The 24649-nt window shown below is 46.1% G+C and overlaps 1 protein-coding gene across 5 annotated transcripts in view; it reads left to right on the top strand.

The window, feature by feature from the left end:
- The window catches only part of UTP15 (UTP15 small subunit processome component), a 148007-nt gene that overhangs the window by 38986 nt on the left and 84372 nt on the right, over positions 1-24649 (top strand). For all 5 annotated transcript variants that reach the window (XM_030193288.1, XM_030193286.1, XM_030193287.1 and 2 more), the window contains exon 5: positions 10773-10951. In XM_030193288.1, the coding sequence (XP_030049148.1) occupies positions 10773-10951 (179 nt within the window). The remainder of the gene's footprint in view (positions 1-10772; positions 10952-24649) is intronic.

Here is a 24649-nt window from a genome sequence, read left to right as displayed (position 1 = left end):
CTGCTGCATTCCTCTCCCCTCCGTTTTACGGGGCTGGATTGAGATTTAAATTCTGCCGGCACTCCCTCCCGCTTCGTGCGGCTGTAGGGCAGCTTTGTACCCCTCCCGCTTCGGCGGTGTTAGGGTCAGTCAGCTCCTCCCGCGGTTGTGGTTGCAGGATAAGCCAGATCCCCCCGCATCGGCGGGTGTGGTGTCCCTCCCCCGCTCCGCGGGGATGAGCTGGACGGATTCCCCTCCCCCACTTGTGTGGGGATGAGCTGGGTTAATTCCCCTCCCCCGTTTCGGCGGTGGTGAGCTGGGCAGAGTGTCCCTTCGTGGGTGTAATTCTCTAAGTGCTGAGTCCTGCGGATGGAGCTTTGATATCGACATACTGAGGAGTTTCCGGCAGCACATGACCACATATAGGGAGGCAAAAGTTTGCTCTCTATCTCCACCTGCTGGTAGATGGACACAACCCATCAGTCTATGGATTGATCAGCTATGATTAATGGAAAGAAAATTATCAGGTATGATACATAATTTTACCATAGTCTTGAATGCAATTTGATATATCTTTTATGTCAGATTATGCTGGCATTATATTAATGATGTATGCTGATGTATTGTTTTAAATGTTTTATATCTGTGTTTTATGATGTTGTAATGTTTTTTGTACATATTGTAAACTGCCTAGAATTTTAGATGGAGTGGTGTATAAACTTGTAAAATAAATAATAAAGAGAAACAGGCTGAGGGCAGATCCATCTCACAGAAAACCCTACTGTTCTCTGCCCCACCTCTCCCCATACACAGCATTCTAAGCTGAAGTACTATTTCTTGGTGAATGATAGTGCATAGCATAATTTTTACAGAGCTATAATACCCTGCAGGGTTTGCCTATACAAATGTCACTTCTAGGCAGTCCTTGAAACCAGTCCAGACACTTGGGTTATGCATGCCTACCATCAGGTGGAGACTGAGAACATCAACGCTTGTAACTGTATCATAGTCTTGTGCAGTTCTTACCAAGCCAGTATATTTGCTGTCTCCAGCAGATGGTAGATGTGCAAAACCTCAAGGTCTACCTCTAATATTGGGATTGTTTAATCTTTGGATTCCTTCGGGGAGTTAAAAAAAAAGGTTATTTGGGCTGTTCTCTTGTGCCTTTTGAGTTTGGGGTGCTGGTCTGTGGGAGCCACATTTACCCCAGTGGTGCTACACCTGGGTCTATCTACCCTCGTCCTCCCCCTGCTGGGAAGACCATGTGTGCCTCGGCTCTAGTGTGCTGGAGTCTTGAGTGCCGGCAGCAGCTGCTCAGAAAAAACAACAAAAAAAAAAAAATCCAAAATTTTCCCGATACAGGAACATTCTGTTCTTGTCTGACTGTGTTTTCAGTCCTCCATGGTGCTATCTGCTTGCAAGCGGTTGTGTGTGGAGGGAATTCCTGCCCGGCCCCATGATTCGGGACGTAGGCATAGCATGAGTTCAGGGATGCAGTGGTTTCGTGCATTGGGAAGAATGAGGTTTCTTCCCGATTTCATATGGGCTGCGTACTGGGTTTGGAAGGCAGGGGAGCCTCTGGAGGGAGGTAAGGCTCTGTCTCCCCCCTCCGACCCCCTTCTACAGCCAAGTGGCCTAGGATGGAATGGGCTGAGGACCTGGCTTCTTTGGGGTCTGAGGGGGGAGTTCAGTCCTCAGGAAGATGAGACTCTTCCCTCACAGAACCTTAGGGAGGAGGCTTTGAGACCTGGAGAATATCGTCCATGGTCCGTATTTTCCATCGGGATGAGATGGCAGAACTCATAGCTCAAGTAAACTCTGTGCTTAACTTTGAAGAGGGGTTGTCGCTCATTGAGGACAGCACTAAAAGGTTCTAATTTTTAGCTGCTATCGTTAGTTTCCTTAGGTAAGATTGTGTCTTCTATGAGACCTTCAACATACTGTCTGGACCCTATTCCTTCCTCATGGATTAAGCTCTCTCATTTAAATTTGCTTTCATCATTATTAACTATGGTTTTACTACAGAAACCGTCCACTGGGCAGGAGCATGGCTCAATGAGAGGCTGTCATTAACCAGTCTTGAAGAAGACCTCTGGATCCATCTTTGCCGGATCATTATCGTCCTATATCTAATCTTAATTTTGTTCCTATGATTGCAGAGAAAGTGGTTTATATCTAGCTTTCCCAATTTGCTGAACAAATTTGAGCTCTTCATCCTCGTCAGTCGGGTTTCTGTCCATACTGCTGTTCTGAAAGTATTGCTGTGCTTAGTGAAGTTTATTCATGGCTAGATAATACTTGCTCTGCAGTTAGATTTGTCAGCAGCGTATGATCTTATTGATCATACCCTTTTTTTCTGTCTTATTTTTTTGTCTTTAGTTATCTCAGGAATTGTATTAGCCTGGTTTCATTCTTTTTAATAGATCATTCCTTTACGTGTATACTGCATCTGGAAAATCGACGGCTAAGAAGCTTCATTATGGAGCTCCCCAGGGTTCAATTTTAGCACCGATTTTTGTTTAATCTAGTCCTTTAGCATTACTTATACAGGAAGCAGGAATTTCTGTTCATATATATGCAGATGATATACTGCTCTTGTTTCATTCCAAATTTGGTAATCCTAAGAACATAAGAATAGCCATACGGAGTCAGACCAATGTTCCATCTAGACATGTATCCTGCTTCCAACGGTGGCCAATCCAGGTAGAAACTGAAACCCAAATAGTAGCAACATACCACGCTACCAATCCCAGGGCAAGTAGTGACTTCCCAATATATGTCTCAATAGAAGACTATGGGCAGCTCACTCAAAGCTTAACTATTCTTTGAGTGAAAAAATATTTCCTTCTATTTGTTTTAAAAGTATTTCCATGTAATTTCATTGCGTGTCCCCTGGTCTTTGTACTTTCTAAAAGAGTGAAAAATGTATTCACTATTATTATTAGTTGCATTTGTATCCCACATTTTCCCACCTATTTGCAGGCTCAATGTGGCTTACATTATGCTGTAATGGCGATCGCCATTTCCGGATTGAGAAATACAAAGTGGTATTACATTAAAGTACGTAAATGGTAGTTTACAAAGTGGTATTGCATTAAAGTTCGTAAATTATAGAGTAAGTTAGACAGTCGAATATAGAAAGTTCATTTCTGGCGTGAGGGATAAAGTGGTAGTGCGTAATGCGTGATGTTCATTAGTGATAGCGTAGGTTAATCAGATTAGTGTGGAGAGTTTTGTTTTTCCTAGTTCAGGTAGAGTTTAGTTGCCTAGTATTTAGGGTGGATCATTGTGGTATGCCTTTTTGAACAGGTTGGTGGTCTTCAGTAGTTTTCGGAAGATTGTTAGGTCATGCATTGTTTTTATGGCATTTGGTAGTGCGTTCCATAGTTGCGCGCTGATGTAGGAGAAGCTGGATGCTTATGTTGATTTATATTTAAGTCCTTTGCAGCTGGGGTAGTGGAGATTCAAGAATGTGCGTGCTGATCTATTTGTGTTCCTGGTTGGTACATCACTTAGGATTTTTGTAGACCTCAATCATATCTGCCCTCAGCTGTCTCTTTTCGAAGCTGAAGAGCCCTAACCTCTTTAGCCTTGCAGTTCCATCCCCTTTATCATTTTGGTTGCTCTTCTTTGAACCTTTTCTAATTGTGCTACATCTTTTTTGAGATATGGCGACCAGAATTGAACACTGTACTCAAGAGGAGGTTGTACCATGGAGCGATACAGAGGCATTATAATATTCTTGGTCTTATTTTGCAGCCCTTTCCTAATAATTCCTAACATCTCGTTTGCTTTTTTGGCTGCCGCTGCACACTGGGCAGAAGATTTCAGTGTATTGTCTACAAGGACACTTAGATCTTTTTCATAAGTGCTGACTCCTAAGGTGGACCCCAGCATCAGGTAATTGATTCGGATTATTCTTCACATGTGCATCACTTTCATTTGTCTACATTGAATTTCATCTGACATTTGGATGCCAAGTCTTCCAGTTTCCTATGGTCTTCCTGCAATTTTTCATAATCCGCATGTGTTTTTACAACTTTGAATAGTTTTGTGTCATCTGCAAATTTAATCACTTCACTCATCGTTCCAATTTCCAGACAATTTAGAAATATGCTAAATAACATCGGTCCCAGTACAGATCCCTGTGGCACTCCACTATTCACCCTCCTTCATTGAGAGAAATGGCCATTTAACCCTACCATCTGTTTTCTGTCCAGTAACCAATTCCTAATCCACAGAAGGACACTGCTTCCTATCCCGTGGCTTTTAATTTTCTTAGGAGTCTCCCATGAGGATTGTGGGTATTAAACACAATTACCATGCCCCGTTAGAGGGTAGGTAAAGAGAGGGAAGTACAAATATGACAAATAATGCTATATTACTTTTGCTGGTGCTGCTACTTTGTACTGTTTTGTGAAATTACAGGTTCTTTTTTTTTTTTTTTTTTTTTTAAATTTCTTTTTTTATTGAAAGTATTGTATAGATATCAAGTCATTACACAGCAACCGTGTATTAAACATATCTCATAAACTTAAATACTGAACCATGCAAAATAGCACACAAAATATTCCCTCATTCCCCCCTCCCCCCCATCTTGCAATCAGCAATTAGAAAACATTGAAGGTCAGTAGAAAGACGTCCAGAAGCATTCAAAGCCTTGGAACAATGAGCTTAGGGGCATCTAGGTCTATGCTAGATTTTAGTCTCCATGATCGGTATCGTTCCCATAGCATATTAAACTTTGCTACATGTCCAGATCGTAGAGCTGTCATTTTAGACATTTGATAGAGAGTCCATCTTATATACTACTTTTATCACAGGTGGTGCCACTAAGCTTTTCCACTGTGAAGCCAATAAAATTTTTCCCGCCACCAACCATATTGAAGTGAGCCGATGGTCTAAAAGTCGTACCCCTAAGGGGCGGACATGTAGCAAACAGATCTCCGGTTTTTGAGGATACCGTACTCCAGTCACTTGGATAAACATATCAATCAACTCTGCCCAATAAAGCTGTATTTTCGGACATGTCCACCAAATATGAAGCATGTTCCCCACTGCAGCACAGCCCCTCCAACATTTGTCAGACCCCTGCCCATACATTTTTACCAATCGCTTAGGAGTGTGATACCATTGATATAATATTTTGTAACTGCTTTCTATCATTAAACTAGATATAGAAACCCGCAACATATGCTCCATGGCTTTTTCCCATTGTGTATATTCTATTGTTATTTGTAAGGTTTGCTCCCACTGCTGTAGATAATGTAGTATAGGCTTCTTATCATAGAGCAATGCCTCATAGAGGCGAGAAACACATCCCTGATGACTGCCCACCCTTATTGCTTGTTCTATGGCCAGTTCCTCTAAGGACAGTTCAATTTTTGCCCTTTTATTTATATAATCTCTCATACGATTATAGTGAAACAGGTGGTAAGATGGCAAACCATACTCCTCTTGCAAATCTGTAAATGGTATCATCTGCCCCTCATCCCACAGTTGCCCTAATGTGCTCAGTCCCTTCTTCTCCCAACAGCTATAAAGTGGGTTGGCCATCCCCAGAGGACAACCCGGAGCGGTCTTTATGGCCATCTGTTGGAATTAGTCTGTTGGGGAGACACCGCTGCCTTATAGCCAACCAAGTCTGTAGGGGATATTGCACTGCTAATGGGGCTTTCCTAATGTATGCCTGAACCTGCTTCTTTGGCATCCATATAATGGAGCGTATGTCAGCGAGCCCCATCCAGTGCCGTTCCACTTGAAGCCATGGTTTTGCATTACCAACAGTCCACTCCGCTAACACTCGTAATTGTGCCGCTTGATGGTATAGGGCGAAATTTGGTACTCCCATACCTCCTTGTTTTTTAGATTGGTACAGGACGTTTGCTCTTACTCTTGGTGGTTTGTGCTGCCAGATATAGGCAAAAACTTTTCGATTTAGTTGGCGAAAAAAAAAACCCTCGGCATTGGTAATGGTAACGCTAGAAACAAATATAACAGCTTGGGCAATATCATCATTTTTATAGCTGCCACCCTTCCCAACCAAGATAATTCTAAGCCCTCCCATTTATCTAAATCTCGAAAGAGTTCTTGAAGCTTTGGCGGAAAATTAGCCTGATGGAGATCCGCCAAGTTAGGTGTTAATTAGATACCCAGGTATCTAAGAGTTCGGGTAACCCACTTGACCGGGAATTGCTGCCGTAGCAAAACTTCCTCCGCCTGTGGTATCCCAAGTCCTAAAACCTCTGATTTGGCCATATTCACACGAAACCCAGATAACTGACCGTATTGATTCAGTTCTTGTATTACCTGGGGTAACGATTCGCTAAGGGTTGTCACCGTTAAAAGGACATCATCCGCAAATAACATGATTTTATGGGTTATGTGTCCTACCATTAGACCATGTATGTAAGGGTTTTGGCGTATGTGTTGTGCTAAAGGTTCCATGGTCAAGGCGAATAACAATGGTGATAACGCACAACCCTGCCGCATTCCCCGTTCTAATGTAATAGGGCGGGAACTAGTCCCATTGATCCGTAACACCGCCAATGGCTGAGCATATATTAATCGAAGCCAAAGGAGAAATCGACCCGTAAAACCCATATGCTCTAGGACCTCAAACATGAAGGCCCAATTAACCCGATCAAACGCCTTTTCGGCATCTAATGAAAGGAGCATCATAGGTTGTCGGGTGCTGACTGACTCATGGATCAAGTGTAGAGCTCTCCTAACATTATCAAATGCTTGCCGTCCTACAATAAAGCCCGTTTGGTCCCCGTGAACTAATTTCAGCATGAGCTTTTGTAGCCTTTTAGCTAATATTTTGGTAAAGATTTTATAGTCGGATCCCAAGAGTGATATCGGGCGATAGGAGTTACACAGCTGTGGATCCTTCCCGGGTTTCTGCAGGACTACAATATTTGCCAATCTCCAGGTAGAAGGTAACTCATGTTGGAATTCGATTTCATTAAAAGCTCGGACCAATAATGGTATCAGTTGCTTACTATAGCATTTATAAAATTTATTAGTATATCCGTCGGGCCCTGGCACTTTGACATGTGGCAGGTCTCTTATAGCCCATACCACCTCATCTGATGTAATAGGAGCTGAGAGCATCTCCCCCTGTACTAGAGATAACCGAGGAAGCATGGCGTGGGTTAGATAACTTTGGGCCTGTTGTTGATCTAAGGTCCCCTCATATTGGTATAATGTTGTATAAAAGTGGAAGAAAACCGCCCCAATGTCCTCTCGTGTGGTATGCACATTCCCGTCCATATCCCGAATCGAGGGGATATGCGTATTCGTGGACCATTTTTTCAATTTATGGGCAAGTAGCCGTGAGGCCTTATTCCCAAATTCAAAATAGGTCTGTCTTACTCGTTGCAATTGCTCAGTGATCTCTGCCAGTTGGAGTTCCCTAAGCTCCATCCTTAAATTATGCATCTGATGTTGTATGTCCCCTGTCTCTCCATGTTGAGTGGCTCGCTCATTAAGGGCCATCAATTCTGTATGTATCTGTTGTGTCCGCGCTCTCGCCTGTCGCTCAACATGTGCCTGGATGGAGATGGCTTTTCCCCTGATCACGGCCTTGCAACCTTCCCAGAGTATTCCAGAAGACACCTCTCCATTATCATTGAGGTCAATGTATTCTTTAATATCTGCTTCTAGCCTAGTGACTATTGCCGGATCTGCTAGCAACGAGTCATTGAAGCGCCATTGTGGCTTCTCCAAGTTTCGTGTTTTCCTTTTTAGCTCCAGCACCACTGGAGCATGGTCTGACCATGTCCTAGAATGTATCTGGATATCTTCTACAGTGGACAGTAAAGTCAGTGGCCCTAGCCAAAGGTCTATGCGAGATTGAGATTTATGTACCGCCGAATAATATGTATACCCTCTCGCTTGCGGATTGATCTGCCTCCATATGTCCAATATCTGCCATTGCCTCATAAATTTGTGTAATTGGGCCCGGTCAGCTTGTGAGTATAGAATCCCCTGTGTGGTATTGTCTAACGTGGGATGCAGCATAAGGTTAAAATCTCCGCCAATCAATAGGGTACCCTCAATATATTTGGTAAGAAGTATTGACAAATCTAGATAGAAGGCCCCTTGTTGATCGTTGGGCGCATAGATATTTAAAAGCGACAATACCTCCCCTCCATTTTCACTATCAACAACAGGTATCTACCCCCTTTGTCTCTGATCACACGCTGTACTTGCCAAGGGTATTTATGGGAGAGTACTATCAATACTCCATTCTTTTTTTTCCCAGGTAGTTAGATGCAAAAAATATTTGCTGATTTCTCTTTTCATAGTATAGCCGTTCAGCCGTCTGAATTAGGTGTGTTTCCTGAATAAATGCTATGTCTGCCTTCAGGCGTTGGATCTCTTTAAACATGAGTTGACGTTTTCCTGGTGAATTAAGTCCCTTTACATTAAGGGTCATACACGTTAGAATACTCATCACCCCCTTATTATTGTTATGTCTATTCCACTACATCGCCTCTGGTTCTGGTCTGTACCTAGTTGTGATTCTCTCTCCCCGACCTTCAGTTTGAAGATAATCTGAACTATTCCCCCCCAACTATTAACTCCCATACCCGCCCTACCCTCCTTAAGACATCCCTGTATTATGCTCATAAGGATGTCAGAGAAGAAAGTGACCCTCCCCCCCCTCATTTATTAACAATAAACAGCTTGATCCCCACTTCATCAGGCAATCGAGTGCTATATCTTTGTCAGGCCATTACCGCCTGTGTACATTAACTTACACCATTTTTTTTAACCAAATTCAAATTACCATTTGCAACATTATAGTCATCAGCTTAAGGTCTCTTATCTAGTTCCTCTGTAGCATCAACTTCGTTCTATTTTCGGATTTTATTTTCAGATCTTCTTAGCTGAGTATCAGAGTGCTGGCGCTGTAGCCGTCCCTTTCCTGCACTAACTCGTTGCCAACGTGGTTTGTCTCCTGCTGATGGTTTCTGTTTCGTTGATGTCGCAGTATCTCCACTTGGTCCGTCTTCCGGAAAAATCTCCGCGACTTCTTCAGTGTCCCGGACCTGATGTTGTTTCCCATCTTTGTAAAATCTGAGCACAAATGGATGGCCCCATCTGTACTTGATGCCTTTATCAGCCAGGAATTTCGTAAAGGGTCGAAGCTCCGCTCTTCGTTTCAGTGTAGTAGCAGCCAAGTCCTGGTAACACTCTATATGATAGGAGTCCCATTGAAATCCTGGGGTGGCACGCGAGGCCTGCATTATCTGCTCTTTTAGTTTAAAATCACTAAAGCAGGCAATAATATCCTTTGGACGGTTTGAGTTCATGCTGCCCAAGGCTCTGTGCGCTCGTACCAGTTGAATTTCTGCGGGATCCTTGATAATCTGGAGTTCCTGAAGCAATGCGCTAGCAATTTTTTTTATAGTCAGTTCGCAGTCTAGATATTGTGGCGTGTCGGGGAGGCCACGAAATCTCACATTGCATCGGCGACTGCGATTTTCTAGATCCTCTACTTTATCCCAGATCTGCTGAGTCTCCTGCTTGGTTTCCCGGAGTTGCGTGTCAAGAGCTTGGATTAGCTCAGTATGTTCTTCCAATCGGTCCTCCGTTTCAGCTACTCTTATACCTAGCGCGCCAATTTCTCCGCGAAGTTCTGCCCCCAGCATGGTAATGTCCGTTCGCACCGCTGCTATATCTGCTTTTATTTCCTGTAGCCACCCCCGAATCTCCTGCATGCGGTTTTCCTCTGGCAAGTGTCCCTCGCCCGTGGGGAAAGTTGCGTTGGGCTGCCCCTTCGGGAATCTGGCTGACGAGGCTCAGGTGTTGGCGCGCTCATGTTCGCGGCTGGGCCCTTATATGCGAACGCTTGTAAATTGACTATCGGGGCTCTGGAACTAGTCATATATCGCTTACCGCTGGTTTCAGATGCAATTCTCGCGTACTTGGAGGTCGCGTTTGTGCAAGTTATCAGTGGGAGTCCTGATAGCTTGGGGCTAGTCGGAGCTCATGGCTCAGGCAGCCATTTCGGGTGGTGACGTCACTTCCTCCTCCCGAAATTACAGGTTCTTACAGATGTTTTGCGCTGGTGATATAGGATTATTTACTACTTTTTATGATGAATAAACATTAGGAAAAATTTGATTCCATCTAATTATTGGTTTAACCCACTTATATCTAAGTGGTATACAAAATTGCATACATAGCAATTAAACTATAAATCTAAAAGCACCAAAATAAAATATCATAAAGCAAATGTTCAGATATATAACAACATAACCATTCTTATCAAACTGTAACCACATTTTCCATCTTGCCTGTTCCAATCTGTTTTGCTCAGTTTTAAATCTTTAACTGATTTTTGCCATGTGGGAAGAAAAAGGAACCAACATTTTTCTTGAAAGGAGAAATTTTGAATCTTCAGTTTGTCACCAAGTTGTTGCTACCTACCTTTCGGTTACAGCTCTCTAGATTTCAGAAATTAGTATCTGATTTAAGTGTCCCAGTACTCATTGGCTCATGGTCTGAAAAAGGCTTCCTTCTCTACATGCACTATGGACACAAGTCACCTAAATTTGTTTTCTGGAGGGTAAATAACTGGAAAACCCCTCTTTGCACATTAACACGGTCTGAAAAAAAGGTATTTAGTGTGCTGGAAATAAAGCCACCATAAATACTCCATTATGCCCTCTCCGCCTGAAATTTTCTTTTCTTTTTTATTTTTACTGGTCTTTGCTTGATTTGGTTTTGTGTTAATTGTTATTGTTGTCCTTTTTTTCTCCTTTTTCTTTGATTTCCAGAGCAGCTCATGTGGTAGGCTTCACATCTGATAAATATCGGATAGTATCTGGCTCGGATGATTATACATCCAAGCTATGGGACATTCCAAATGCAACGGAAATCGTGTCGTACAGGGAACATACAGATTACATCAGGTGTGGCTGTACCAGCAAGCTGAATGCAGATCTCTTTGTAACAGGTATGTTGCCTCTGGTGAACAGCTGGAGGAGTAACCTAATGGTTAGTGCAGTGGGCTGAGAACCTGGACAACTAGGCTTAATTCCCACTGTGGCTCCTTGTGACCCTGGGCAAGTCACTTTACTCTCCATTGACTCTGATACAAAAACGAAGACTGTGAGCCCATTAGGAATAGAGAAATAACATGCATATAATATAAACCACTGGTTGTACAAATCCATGACCCTTACCCTGTCTTGCTGTAAGTAGATTTCCAGAAATATTTGCATGAAAATAACTCCATAGCTTTTGCTGCCAATTTAATTAACGGTGTACATCTTCAGATCGTTGGCTTTTTAACTTTTTCTTTTCCTCTCCTCAAATAGTACTAGGACTAGGGAGTACTCCATGAAACTAGGTGGCAGCAGACTTTAATTTCAAGAATAGTGTTTACAGTCAGCGTACAATTAAGCTATGGAATTTTGTTTTCAGAGAATGCGGTCCAGGCTGGTAATATAGCTGAGTTCAAAATGGATTTGAGCAGGTTCCTAGAAGACGGGTCCAGTAACAATTATTACACTTGAGTAACATGAGCTTTTCTGATTAGAATCTGCCAGGTGTCAGCATTCGTTGTCTAGGTATGGTCCCGGGTCCAGTCCTTAGAGGCAGTGGGTTCTCAATGCACAATCCACATGGGTTTGGATAGAAAGTATATTATATTTGCATATATATAGGCTCACAGCACTTAGTACAGATAAATATTGCAATGCTGTATCTGGGTGTGTGTTTAGATGGGAATCAAGGAGAGAAAGGTAAGGATAGGGGTGTTCAGGGGAAAAGAGAGGGGGAAGAGCGGCTGAAGATGTGGGTGTGCAGAGAAAGAGAGAGAAAGCTTTGGGGTAGGGCTGAAGGAGAAGGGGGACCAGAGCCAGGTGCTCTGGTGGCGGAGGATGTGTGTGTGCAGAGAAAGAGAAAAAGCCAAAGGCAGAGCCTTGTGCTCTGATTTTTATACCTAACAGGAACAGAGAGGGATCAAATAACTTGTTTCCTTCGCAGCCTTTATCAGCTCTTTCCTTTGCAACCTCCAGTTTAATTTCTTGATGTAAGGAAGGTGAGCATTTTTTTTTTTTTTAGTTACATTTATACCCCGCGCTTTCCCACTCATGGCAGGCTCAATGCGGCTTACATATACAGGTACTTATTTTCACAGGTTTTAGTCTTTGAAGTTCCTAGTTTTGGTGCCTGTCTGGCTTTATGTTAATTAGGGGTACTTGTGAAAACAAAGGGCTAGCAGGCAGCTGGGCAACATTTGGTCCATCTGCCATCCTCAGGACTTCCTGAGGGAGGGGGGGAGTTATTTTATTTATTTTTTTATTTTAGTTACGTTTGTACCCCACGCTTTCCCACTCATGGCAGACTCAATGCGGCTTACATATACAGGTACTTATTTGTAGCTGGGGCAATGGAGGGTTAAGTGACTTGCCCAGAGTCACAAGGAGCTGTGCCTGAAGCAGGAATCGAACTCAGTTCCCCAGGACCAGAGTCCACCACCCTAACCACTAGGCCACTCCTTATCAGAAGCTGGTTTCATATTAATCTAAGTATGTCCAGCAATCCTGACTTCCTTGTCATCAAGCAGATGAAGCCATTACGTATGGGTTATGACCATCAACCAGCAGGGGAGATAGAGAGCACTCAAACTTTCACAGTGCCCTCTTGGCCAGCTAGCTCCACTGCCTCTTCAGTATTCTCTATCTCCCCTAGCAGGGTGGCTGCAGCTTGTTCGAGCTCCAGAAATATCTGCCGGGAGGTGGTTCCTGGCTTGCCAGTTGTTAACCGGGGTGTTGGAGGCTATAGCAGCTTCACTTTAAAGGCACATAGGTTAGCCCTTTCCCTGCCTTACCCATGCCTCTGTGGATGTGGACATATTGCCTTGCTTTCCCTGTCCTTTCCCACCAACAGTGGATGCAGGCATATAGGTTCGCCCTTTCCCTGCCTTTCCCACTCATCTGAGCCTCCGGAGTCTTCAATACCTCTGCTTTCCTCACAGCTTAAAAAAAAAAAAAAAAAGAACAGAGGTTTTTGACCTGATTTTCAGCAGGATCGTAGTTGTACACTAGATCCTTTGAGGTAAGAGTGTTTTCCAACTCCTCCGGGGTGGGCCCGCGATCGGGGCAATTTTGGCGCGAAACCGCCATTTTGGATTTTACCGCCGTTTTTCGGTGATGGCTGCGGACAATGTAAAGCGCTGTTCCACTTGTGGCAAGCGCAAATCAGCAGCAGGGCTCTGTAAATCGTGCTGTACTGGCGTAGGAGCCGGCCCGAGCATGGCGAGCGATGTTTCTTCCCGCTCTGAGCTGGCAGCGGGCGCCATTTTGCTTACACCGCATGGCACGGCCTCCGTGGACACGGAGAGACCTGAGCCGGGTGGGGCACCTCGAGATGAGGTTATTTCAGGAGTGGCTGGCACCGGACAGGATTTGGGTGCCCAGGGTGAGATTTTCTCCCCGGATTTTGTGCTTTTGCTGCATAAAGCATACATGATGAAAAGAGCCCTTCCTCAGGGGTCGCCTGAGGCTCCTCTGATTGCCCCCCCGATGGATTTCTGGCCTGGGACTGCCCAGTGAGGCTTTTTTCCCGGATGCTTGGCCTAAAGATAAGCGCAGAAGGGTTAATTCCCCTTCAGATTGTGGTGCACCTTCCCCCCCCCCCCTGTGGTCAGGGTGTGAGGATTCGGAGAACTCTGACAGACCTTCTTGGTCTGAGGAACCAGAGTCAGGTGCGGATTTACCACAGGATCTGGATGATCCCTCCGCGGTGAGGATTTCCACCGTGATGAGCTGCCAGCGCTTATTTCAGATACCCTGCAGGTCCTCTCGATTGAAGATCCTGACAGTGGCATGGCCTCCTCGGGTAATCCCAGGATGGCTAGTACCAAGAAAGCTGCTCGGGCCTTCCCTTTGCATGACTCCATCCTAGAGCTTGTTTCGGCTCAGTGGGCTGACCCCGAGGGACCTTTGAGAGTTTCCAGGGCTATGGGGCAGTTATCCTCTCTGCGTGAGGGGCATTTGGCTCGTTTTCAAATGCCTTCAGTGGATGCCCTAGTCACTGCGGTGACAAAGAGAACTACCCTCCCTGTTGAAGGAGGTGTTGCCCTGAAGGATGTTCAAGACCGTAGGCTGGAAACAGCATTGAAATGGTCCTTTGAAATTGCAGGTCTCACTGTTCGGGCGTCTGCATGCAGCTGTTATGCTGTTAGAGCCTGCCTAGCTTGGCTGCAACAGGCAGTGGCTCAGCCCGGAGATGGAGCGGAGCCCTTCTTGGATGTGGCTCCGCGGATGGAGGTGGCCTTGTCCTTTCTGGCTGATGCCCTTTATGACCTTGTCAGAGCTTCGGCTAAACAAATGGCAGTAGCAGTGGCGGCTCGCTGTCGTCTGTGGCTACGACGCTGGGCAGCGGACATGGCCTCTAAGCAAAGGTTGGTGAAGTTGCCTTTTCAAGGACTTCTCCTATTTGGTGAGGAGTTGGAGAAAATTGTGAAAGGCCTGGGTGATCCTAAACCCCAGCGCTTGCCCGAAGATAGGCAGAGGCCTTCCTCTAAGGGCCAGGCAGTCCACTCCTCGTACAGACCTCGCTTCCGTGAAGCTAGAAGGTACCGCCCGGGGCGTTCTGCTGGGTTCACTTCACGTGCCCCGTGGTCAGCAGAGGAACTCCTTCGCTCGGACAAGCGTTCCGCAGCCGGTGGCTCAAGACAGGAGTTCAGGGGCGACCCTCTCAATGATGGTGCGCCGGCCCTCTCCTCGATGCCTGTCATCGGAGGACGGCTTTCCCTCTTTGCCGAGGAGTGGGCCAAGATTTCCTCAGATCAGTGGGTTCTGGACCTGATCAGAGATGGATACAGAATAGAATTCAACTCCCCAGTAAGAGACGTGTTTTGTGGAGTCCCGATGCGGTTCTGCCGTCAAACGGGCGGCGGTGGAGGAGACTTTGCCAAGGTCTGATTCTGTTAGGGGCTGTGACCCCGCTGCCTCCCGCCGAGCAAGGCTGCGGCCGATACTCCATCTACTTTGTGGTGCCGCGAAAAGGTGGGTCCTTTCGCCCTATTCTGGACTTAAAAGAAGTGAACAAGTCCCTGAGAGTGCGGCATTTCCACATGGAATCCCTGCGCTCCGTCATTGCGGCGGTACAGCCAGGAGAGTTTCTCACGTCTCTAGACCTGAAAGAAGCTTACTTGCACATACCGATTTGGCCCCCGCACCAGAAGTTTCTGAGGTTTGCGGTGTTGGGAAAGCATTTCCAGTTCAGGGCCTTGCCTTTTGGCCTCGCCACAGCTCCCCGAACCTTTTCGAAGGTAATGGTGGTAGTAGCTGCTTTTCTCAGGCGAGAGGGTATCAGGGTTCACCCGTACCTAGATGACTGGCTCATCAGAGCAGACTCTGCAACAGAGAGCTTACAAGCTACAGCCAGAGTGGTCTCAGTACTGCAATCTCTAGGCTGGGTCGTCAATATGGCCAAAAGTCACCTGACCCCTTCTCAATCTCTAGAATTTTTGGGGGCCAGGTTCGACACAGTCTCGGGCTATGTGTTCCTACCCGAGCTAAGGCGGTGCAAGCTTCAGAATCAGGTCCGTCTGCTCCAGAGGATGCCCCGCCCGCGAGCTTGGGACATTGTCCAGCTGCTGGGATCGATGACAGCCACGATGGAAGTGGTACCCTGGGCGAGAGCGCACCTGAGACCTCTACAGTATTCCCTACTCCGGAAATGGTCTCCTATTTCTCAGGATTACCAATGCAGACTTACTTGGCTCCCTGCAGCCCGACTCAGCATGGAGTGGTGGCTCTCGGACAGCATGCTGCGGCGAGGAATGCCGCTGACGCTCCCCGTTTGGTGCCTATTGGTAACAGATGCCAGCCTGAAGGGCTGGGGCGCACATTGCAAGGGGAAGCATGCCCAGGGTCTATGGACACCCGAGGAGTCGGAGTGGTCCATCAACCGCCTAGAGTTGAAAGCGGTGTTTCACAGCGCTTCTGGCCTTTCAAGTGACCCTGGAAGGATTGGCTGTCAGAGTGATGTCGGACAACACGACAACGGTGGCCTATATAAATCGACAAGGCGGAACACGGTGCAGAGCACTAGCCGCGCAGGCCGAACTGATTTGCCACTGGGCCGAGCTGCATCTTCAGTGTCTGTCGGCAGCTCATATTGCAGGTCAGAGCAATGTGCAGGCCGATTATCCGAGCAGGCATCAGATCGATCCAGCAGAATGGAATCTGGCAGACGAAGTATTCCTGCAGATCTGTGCCAAATGGGGCAAGCCCGTGATGGATCTAATGGCGACAAGTGCCAATACCAAAGTCTCGTGCTTCTTCAGCAGACGGAAAGATCCTCGCTCGGCGGGGTTGGATGCCTTGGCTCAACCCTGGCCTCCGGGTCTACTTTGTGTTTCCCCCATGGCCCTTGATAGGGCGCCTGCTCTTGCGGATTCGGCTGCACCAGGAGAAGTGGTCCTCATCGCCCCGGATTGGCCAAGGAGACCTTGGTATGCAGACCTCCGACAGATGCTCCTGGAGGCTCCTCTGCCGTTACCTCTGGTACCGAACCTGTTGACTCCGGGACCGGTAGCCATGGAGGACGCCGGCCGCTTTGGTCTTACGGCATGGCTATTGAGAGGGCGCAATTGAGGGATAAAGGTTATTCCAATAAAGTTATTTCCACTCTCCTGCAAGCCCGCAAGCGGTCCACTTCCGTGGCTTATGCCAGGATTTGGTGCCTGTTTGAGTCTTGGTGTGCTTCCAGAGCCATTGCTCCAATGCGGGCTCCTGTCCTTGCCGATTCTGGACTTTTTGCAGGAAGGTGTACAAAAAGGCTTGGCCTATAATTCCCTGCGGGTGGAGGTGGCAGCGTTGGCCTCCCTTCGTGGTAAGGTGGAAGGCGTGTCTTTGGCTGCTCACCCAGATGGTGCACGGTTTCTTAGAGGGGTGCTTCGGCTCCGACCTCCAGTGCGAGCACCCTGTCCAGCTTGGGAACCTGGGGCTAGTTTTGAAAACCCTACAGGCATCTCCTTTTGAGCCGCTTCGGCGAGCATCGGAGAAAGATTTGACACTGAAGGCCGTTTTTCTGGTGGCCATTACCTTGGCGAGACGGGTGTCAGAGCTCCAGGCGCTGTCCTGTAGAGACCCATTTCTGCAATTTTCAGAGTCCGGAGTCACGGTTCGGACCGTGCCTTCCTTTATGCCTAAGGTGGTTTCAGCCTTTCACCTAAACCAGCCCATTTTCTTGCCCTCTTTTTCAGAGGAAGAGTTTCCAGAATCTTTTGGGCAGCTGCACCTTTTGGATGTGCGCAGGACTCTGCTGCAGTATCTGCGAGTTACTAACTCTTTCAGGACTTCTGATCATCTGTTTGTTTTGCTATCCGGTTCTCGCAGAGGGTCTCCAGCGTCTAAAGCCACTATTGCCCGCTGGCTCAAAGAACTATCTTTTCAGCTTATCTGCTGGCCGGCAGGGTTCCGCCTGTAGCCTTTAAGGCGCATTATACTAGAGCGATTTCTTCCTCTTGGGCTGAAACTGGAGCACTCTCTCTTCAAGAGATATGCAGTGCAGCAACATGGGCTTCTAAGCTCTCCTTTGCCCGACATTACAGGCTGGATGTGGCTGCCAGGAGGGATGCGCGTTTTGGTGCACAAGTGCTAGCGCGTGGTGTGGGCTTGTTCCCACCCTATCTAGGGATTGCTTTGTTACTCCCATAAGTAATGGCTTCATCTGCTTGATGACAAGGAAGGGAAATTCGGTTCTTACCTTGGTAATTTTCTTTCCTTTAGTCATAGCAGATGAAGCCATGAGCCCTCCCTGTATGATTGTCTGTATGCTGTGAATCTGTTTTTCAGGGTTCTATTCTAATTTCCTGAAGTTCCTTCCTTGGGAGAAAGTTGGAAAACAATCTTCAGGATTCATGTTCAGTTTAAATTTAGGAGGATGTGTTTCATTCCCTCCAGGTGTTGGGAGGATTGTGTGTTCCCCTCCAGTTCTATAAATAGGAGGATGAGTTCATTCCCTCCAGTGTGTTGGAGGATGTGTGATTCCCTCCAGGAGGCGCGTGTGTTCCCCTCCACTTATACAATACAGTGGGGGAAATAAGTATTTGATCCCTTGCTGATTTTGTAAGTTTGCCCACTGACAAAGACATGAGCAGCCATAATTGAAGGGTAGGTTATTGGTAACAGTGAGAGATAGCACATCACAAATTAAATCCGGAAAATCACATTGTGGAAAGTATATGAATTTATTTGCATTCTGCAGAGGGAAATAAGTATTTAATCCCTCTGGCAAACAAGACCTAATACTTGGTGGCAAAACCCTTGTTGGCAAGCACAGCGGTCAGACGTCCTTCTGTAGTTGATGATAAGGTTTGCACACATGTCAGGAGGAATTTTGGTCCACTCCTCTTTGCAGATCATCTCTAAATCATTAAGAGTTCTGGGCTGTCGCTTGGCAACTCGCAGCTTCAGCTCCCTCCATAAGTTTCAATGGGATTAAGGTCTGGTGACTGGCTAGGCCACTCCATGACCCTAATGTGCTTCTTCCTGAGCCACTCCTTTGTTGCCTTGGGCTGTATGTTTTGGGTCATTGTCGTGCTGGAAGACCCAGCCACGACCCATTTTTAAGGCCCTGGCGGAGGGAAGGAGGTTGTCACTCAGAATTGTACGGTACATGGCCCCATCCATTCTCCCATTGATGCGGTGAAGTAGTCCTGTGCCCTTAGCAGAGAAACACCCCCAAAACATAACATTTCCACCTCCATGCTTGACAGTGGGGACGGTGTTCTTTGGGTCATAGGCAGCATTTCTCTTCCTCCAAACACGGCGAGTTTGAGTTCATGCCAAAGAGCTCAATTTTTGTCTCATCTGACCACAGCACCTTCTCCCAATCACTCTCGGCATCATCCAGGTGTTCACTGGCAAACTTCAGACGGGCCGTCACATGTGCCTTCCGGAGCAGGGGGACCTTGCGGGCACTGCAGGATTGCAATCCGTTTATGTCGTAATGTGTTACCAATGGTTTTCGTGGTGACAGTGGTCCAGCTGCCTTGAGATCATTGACAAGTTCCCCCCTTGTAGTTGTAGGCTGATTTCTAACCTTCCTCATGATCAAGGATACCCCACGAGGTGAGATTTTGCGTGGAGCCCCAGATCTTTGTCGATTGACAGTCATTTGTACTTCTTCCATTTTCTTACTATGGCACCAACAGTTGTCTCCTTCTCGCCCAGCGTCTTACTGATGGTTTTGTAGCCCATTCCAGCCTTGTGCAGGTGTATGATCTTGTCCCTGACATCCTTAGACAGCTCCTTGCTCTTGGCCATTTTGTAGAGGTTAGAGTCTGACTGATTCACTGAGTCTGTGGACAGGTGTCCTTTCATACAGGGACCATTGCCGACAGCTGTCTGTCATGCAGGTAACGAGTTGATTTGGAGCATCTACCTGGTCTGTAGGGGCCAGATCTCTTACTGGTTGGTGGGGGATCAAATATTTATTTCCCTCTGCAGAATGCAAATAAATTCATATACTTTCCACAATGTGATTTTCCGGATTTAATTTGTGATGTGCTATCTCTCACTGTTACCAATAACCTACCCTTCAATTATGGGCTGCTCATGTCTTTGTCAGTGGCAAACTTACAAAATCAGCAAGGGATCAAATACTTATTTCCCCCACTGTAAGGAGGATGAGTTTATTCCCTCCAGGAGGATGTGCATTCCTCCTTTATGAGTTCATGCCTTTGTGATGGGCCATCGTTCGCTGTGAGGAAAGCTCTTGTGATTCCCATTGCGGTTTGCCATACTGCTTTGGAAGCTTCAAATACTGAAGAGGCAGTGGAGCTAGCTGGCCAAGAGGGCACTGTGAAAGTTGAGTGCTCTCTATCTCCCCCTGCTGGTTGATGGACATAACCCATACGTAATGGCTTCATCTGCTATGACTAAAGGAAAGAAAAATTACCAAGGTAAGAACCTAATTTTCCCATCCATCAATCCTGACACAGGTACTATTAAGTGGCCTGAAACTGTTTCACCTTCGGAAACGGGATACTGCTCTGACAGCATGGCACATCCCTTTCTTTTCTCTGCAACACTGATTGGGCTAACGTGGTTCTCGCTGAATGAGATTCCATGAACTTGCAGTGTTAGCTGTGTCAAACGTATGTGTAAGGTGCAGCTCCCTTACTGTTTATGCAGATTCTGTGCAGGCCTCCATATCTTTTACTTAAACCATCTTTTAAGTTAGTAAATTGCGTTGAATTTATTTAGCAACTATCAAGGCAATGCTTTTAGGCGTTCGGATGTCGCACGGTGAGAGCCTATTCTAGAATGGCATCTGGGTGCTCAGATTCCGCTGTAGAATCCTGGCATCGACACGCCTACAGTTAAACCATCATAACCGCCATCATAAGTGACAGCACTGCCTATGTCCCTCTTCCCTTTTGAAGTTGCATCTTATGCCCCTTACACAAATAGCACATAGTTGCATTTCTGCCACTTATGCACATGTACACTTACCCATGAAAATGCAGTCATTGTACATTGTACATGCAAATGGAGCATAAATGCAGGCACTCATGTATAGATCTGGCCTTCTCATGTATTTATTTGTTTGGTAGGAACCACTTTGTGCTTTGCTGTACTTGTCAATCTTAAAAAAAAAATAAAAAAAATCTTGGAGGAAAGGAACTACAGCAGTGATAGGACAGAGGCACAGGGTCTAACACACATATGACCCCCCCCCCCCCCCCTACCACCCCATAACAAAAACAAAGCAGCCTGAACTGCATAGGGGAGGCAACAGGAGCAACCAGAGCCTACCAGAATCAGGCGCCAAAGGCCTGTTGAAATAGCTTTGTTTTGATTGCTGGTCTAAAATTTTTCAAAGACAGTTCACTGTGAGCTGATAGCGGCAAGGAATTCCACATGGATGGAGCCCCAAAGTACAGTGCATTGTCTCTCGTAGTCTCAAGTTGGGCCACCTTTGGGCCCAGGAAGACCATAAAGTGGCCATTTTGAGACTGAAGAATTGCATTGGGTAATAAGGGCTTGTCAAAGTGGGCACTTTTTTCTTTTTTTTCTTTTCAAACTGTGCCCATTTTAATTTAGGATCTTCCCATATAGGAACATTAGATGATGGCTACCACTGCCCTTATATGCTGGCTTGCACATCTATGTGCACTTGGCCCAGAATCTCAGGACTATAGGGCTACTGGTGGTGATGCAAATTTAATTATTTAAATTAAATAAAAATGTTTAGGGTCATGACTAACGAGTTTGTAGTTAAACTTGAGGCATATTTTTAAAAGAGAAGACTTAAACTTGTGGGGAACAATATCCCTATCATAGCAGAGACCGATTGAACTTTGCAATTTGCAGATTATTTTAATCTCAGTCTGGGACTATGGGGGGGGGGGGGGGGGCGAATGGGGCAGCTTCCTCAGGTGTCTTGCAGCAAGGGGTGTCAGGCAACAGTTTTTCCCCTCCCTTCATTTCTGCACTTGGTTCTCTATCCACCCAGGCTTAATGGATCATTGTGCTAAGCACTGCAAGTTTTGGGCTTACAGCAGGAGATGTCAGATTAAATTTGTTAGTAGGGATATACGGTCAGGGGGGGATAGAGTATGGGTAATGTCATGGTGGCCTGTTCATCCTGGGAGATGGAGAACTAAGGGAAAGGAGCAGTTAGAGGGAAGAACTTGGTAAGAACATGCCAGGGTGTGGGATATCATTTGGAGAGAAGTGCGAGAGGAGGAGAGAAGAGCTTCTTTAGGAGGAAGGAGTGAGAAATGGGTAATAGCTTCAGGAGGGAGAGATTACAAAATGGTAAAGTGAGTCTGAAAGGAGGAGGGGTGAGAAGGGTGAAGATAATCCAGAGAGGTAGAAGGGGAATAGCTTGGGAAGGAGGAAGATAACAGGTGTGTGAAGCGGTTTAGAGTGTTTATAGAGAGAAGAAAGGTGCAAGTGCAAAGGGCTTGAATAATTATTTAATATAGGGAAAATTATAGACATACTATTTAAAATATACCACTCAACTAAGTATTACTTTGTAAGGTTACTTCATGAATTGTATTTATTATTTAAAAAAAGTATAACCTGCACTATCATAAGTACATAAGTATTGCCACAATTCTGGATGGTAAACAATAAAAACATATACAATAAAATTAAACCAATGTCATATATAAGAATCATTTTGACTGCAGTATGTAGAGCTGTAGAAACTCAGTATGTAGAGCTTTAGAAACTCAATAGTAGGTCAGACCGAAGCAAAAGCCAGTACAAATAAGTGCGTCTTCATTTTTTTAATAACCTATAGAACACAAATTTTGGTGTAATTCAGTTGGTAGTGCATTCCATAACATAGCACCCTCAGCATAGAATATAGAGAAGAACAATGTTCATTTAGTTTATATGATGAAAGGAGTGTACATCAAGCAAAAATTTATCTGCAGAGTGTGGGGTGCACAGAGGCTGAGAACTCCTTGGTTATTAATGGCTTAATGCCGTCTCATTCAATTAACTACTACTACTTAACTTTCTAAAGCATACTAGGGTTACGCAGTGCTGTACAGTTTAACATAGAAGGACAGTCCCTGCTCAAGGAGCTTACAGTCTAAAGGACAAATGTACAGTCAGTCAAATAGGGGCAGTCAAATTGGGCAGTCTAGATTCCTGAATAGAGGTATAAAGGTTAGGTGCATTGAATTTTATTTTCCATTGCATAAGCAACTAGTGCAAATCTTTTAGAATGGGGGGTACTTGAGTGAATTGAGATACACTAGTTAAAAGACATTCAGCAGCATTCTGCACAGTCTGTAAAGCTCGTGATCTACACACAGGCAGTTCTAAGTACAATGAGTTATGGTAATCCAATAAAGGAGTAATCAAACATTGCACTATGTGAATCAATTCGTTCAGTTTCCTGATCAATTTTAATTAAAATGATTAAATAAAGTGTGTACTTAAAAACAAACAAAAAAAAAAAAACCACTCCCATCCTAAAATCTCCTAGTTCCTTGTGATTTTTATTATCTTTCCACTAAGACTTGAATGCAATTAGGGCCCTATTTACGGAGCAATTTTCCCATAGACCAAAAGTGGTAGAAAGCGTTTCTTGGGCTTCCTAATTATATCCTGCAGACCCCACAGACTGTTGGGTTTCATAGGGCAAGGGAGGAAAGTGGAGCGACAAGAGTGTCTGGAGGAAAGAGGCTGTAGAAATGGAGTGAGGGAATAAGAAACGGGGATGAATGTCTGGAAGGAGAGGGCGTTAAAGCTAACACTGCTTAGTAATAGGCTCTAATATGGTTAATGGAGCTAAATAATACCTTAAACCAAATAAATGAAAACAGATCCCTGGATAAAGGTGACAAGGGGAATACTTACCCAAAACCGGGGCAAGGTCATTCCTGTTGCTTTAATTCTTGCTGGGTCTTGGCTGATAACTTGTAATATTTCCACGATTTGATATAGCACACAGAGTTGCCCATTAAATATAATCTGCTTCTCTTTCTGTGGCTGTTTGACAGGCTCCTGATCATACGGTGAAGGGTTTGATGCTCGGACAGAAAGAGGTGTGATGAGCATGGAACATGGGCAGCCTGTGGAGAGCGTGCTTCTCTTCCCCTCCGAGGCGTTGCTTGTCTCAGCAGGTATTTACTACTTCCATATCATCATGCTGATCAATCCATAGACTGGTGGGTTGTGTCCATCTACCAGCAGGTGGAGATAGAGAGCAAAGCTTTTGCCTCCCTATATGTGGTCATGTGCTGCCGGAAACTCCTCAGTATGTTCTCTGTCTCAGCAGGTGGTGGTCACCACACAGCAGCAGCTCTGGCTAGGTCTCCAAGCCTAATCTTTAGGTTTTGTTGAGTACCTGGGGTTGAGGGCTCTTCTTGAGCAAGTGCAAACCTGGTGGCGCCAGGTCCCTCCTTTTCTCCCCCTCCCGCTGGCTCCGTTTAAAAAAAAAAAAAAAAATTTTGGACGTCCTTAAGGGCGTTATTTGAGTTGATTAAAACGTTTATTGCAGCTACTCACTGGGACACAGGTCGTTACAGCTCGGAGCGAGAAGCAGGTATTTTTACCTTTTATAGCGGGCAGGGGTTCCCCGATCGATCTCCCGTGGCCTATGGCGTCGGAGGGCGAGGGCGCGAAGAATCGCCCCCGGACGCGTGTGCGCTTCTAGCGGGGATGCGGGGTTTTAAAGTTGCTGATTCGCCCTTGTTGGGTGTCAGTTTGGAGGCCGGTCAGTGTCCCGGGTCCTCCGGTGCGGCGGTTTTTCCCGCCATAAATGCCCATCCCCCGCTGCTCGCCTCCCCATCTTGGCCGGCCACCACTCTGCCGGACGGCTTCTTCTTGGGCCGCCTTGAGGTGGGAGACGTTCATGCCATGGCCGCCCTTGATTTGGGCGCTGGCAAAAAAGCGGCTAAAGTTAAGCGCCGTTCTTCCCGCGCGGCTCCTTCGCGGAGTGTCGCCCGGACGCCATATTGGATGCGCAGCCTGTTTCTCCCCCGCTCTTGCGAGCGCCGGTTGAGGGTGCGTCTAGGGCTTGGCCCAGGCTGCTGAAATACACAGTCTGGGGGTTTCTCCCCCGAGTTTTATTGCTGCTGCATCAGGCCTTCCTTATGCAAAACGCTGCCCCTTCTCTCTAGGTCCGACAAAGGGGTTGAGGCCCCGGAAGTAAACGC

This window comes from Microcaecilia unicolor, chromosome 2 (assembly GCF_901765095.1).
Source record: "Microcaecilia unicolor chromosome 2, aMicUni1.1, whole genome shotgun sequence".
In the NCBI taxonomy this organism is placed as follows: domain Eukaryota; kingdom Metazoa; phylum Chordata; class Amphibia; order Gymnophiona; family Siphonopidae; genus Microcaecilia; species Microcaecilia unicolor.
Note: the sequence above shows the minus strand (reverse complement) of the source record. Positions and strands in the feature narration are given on the sequence as shown.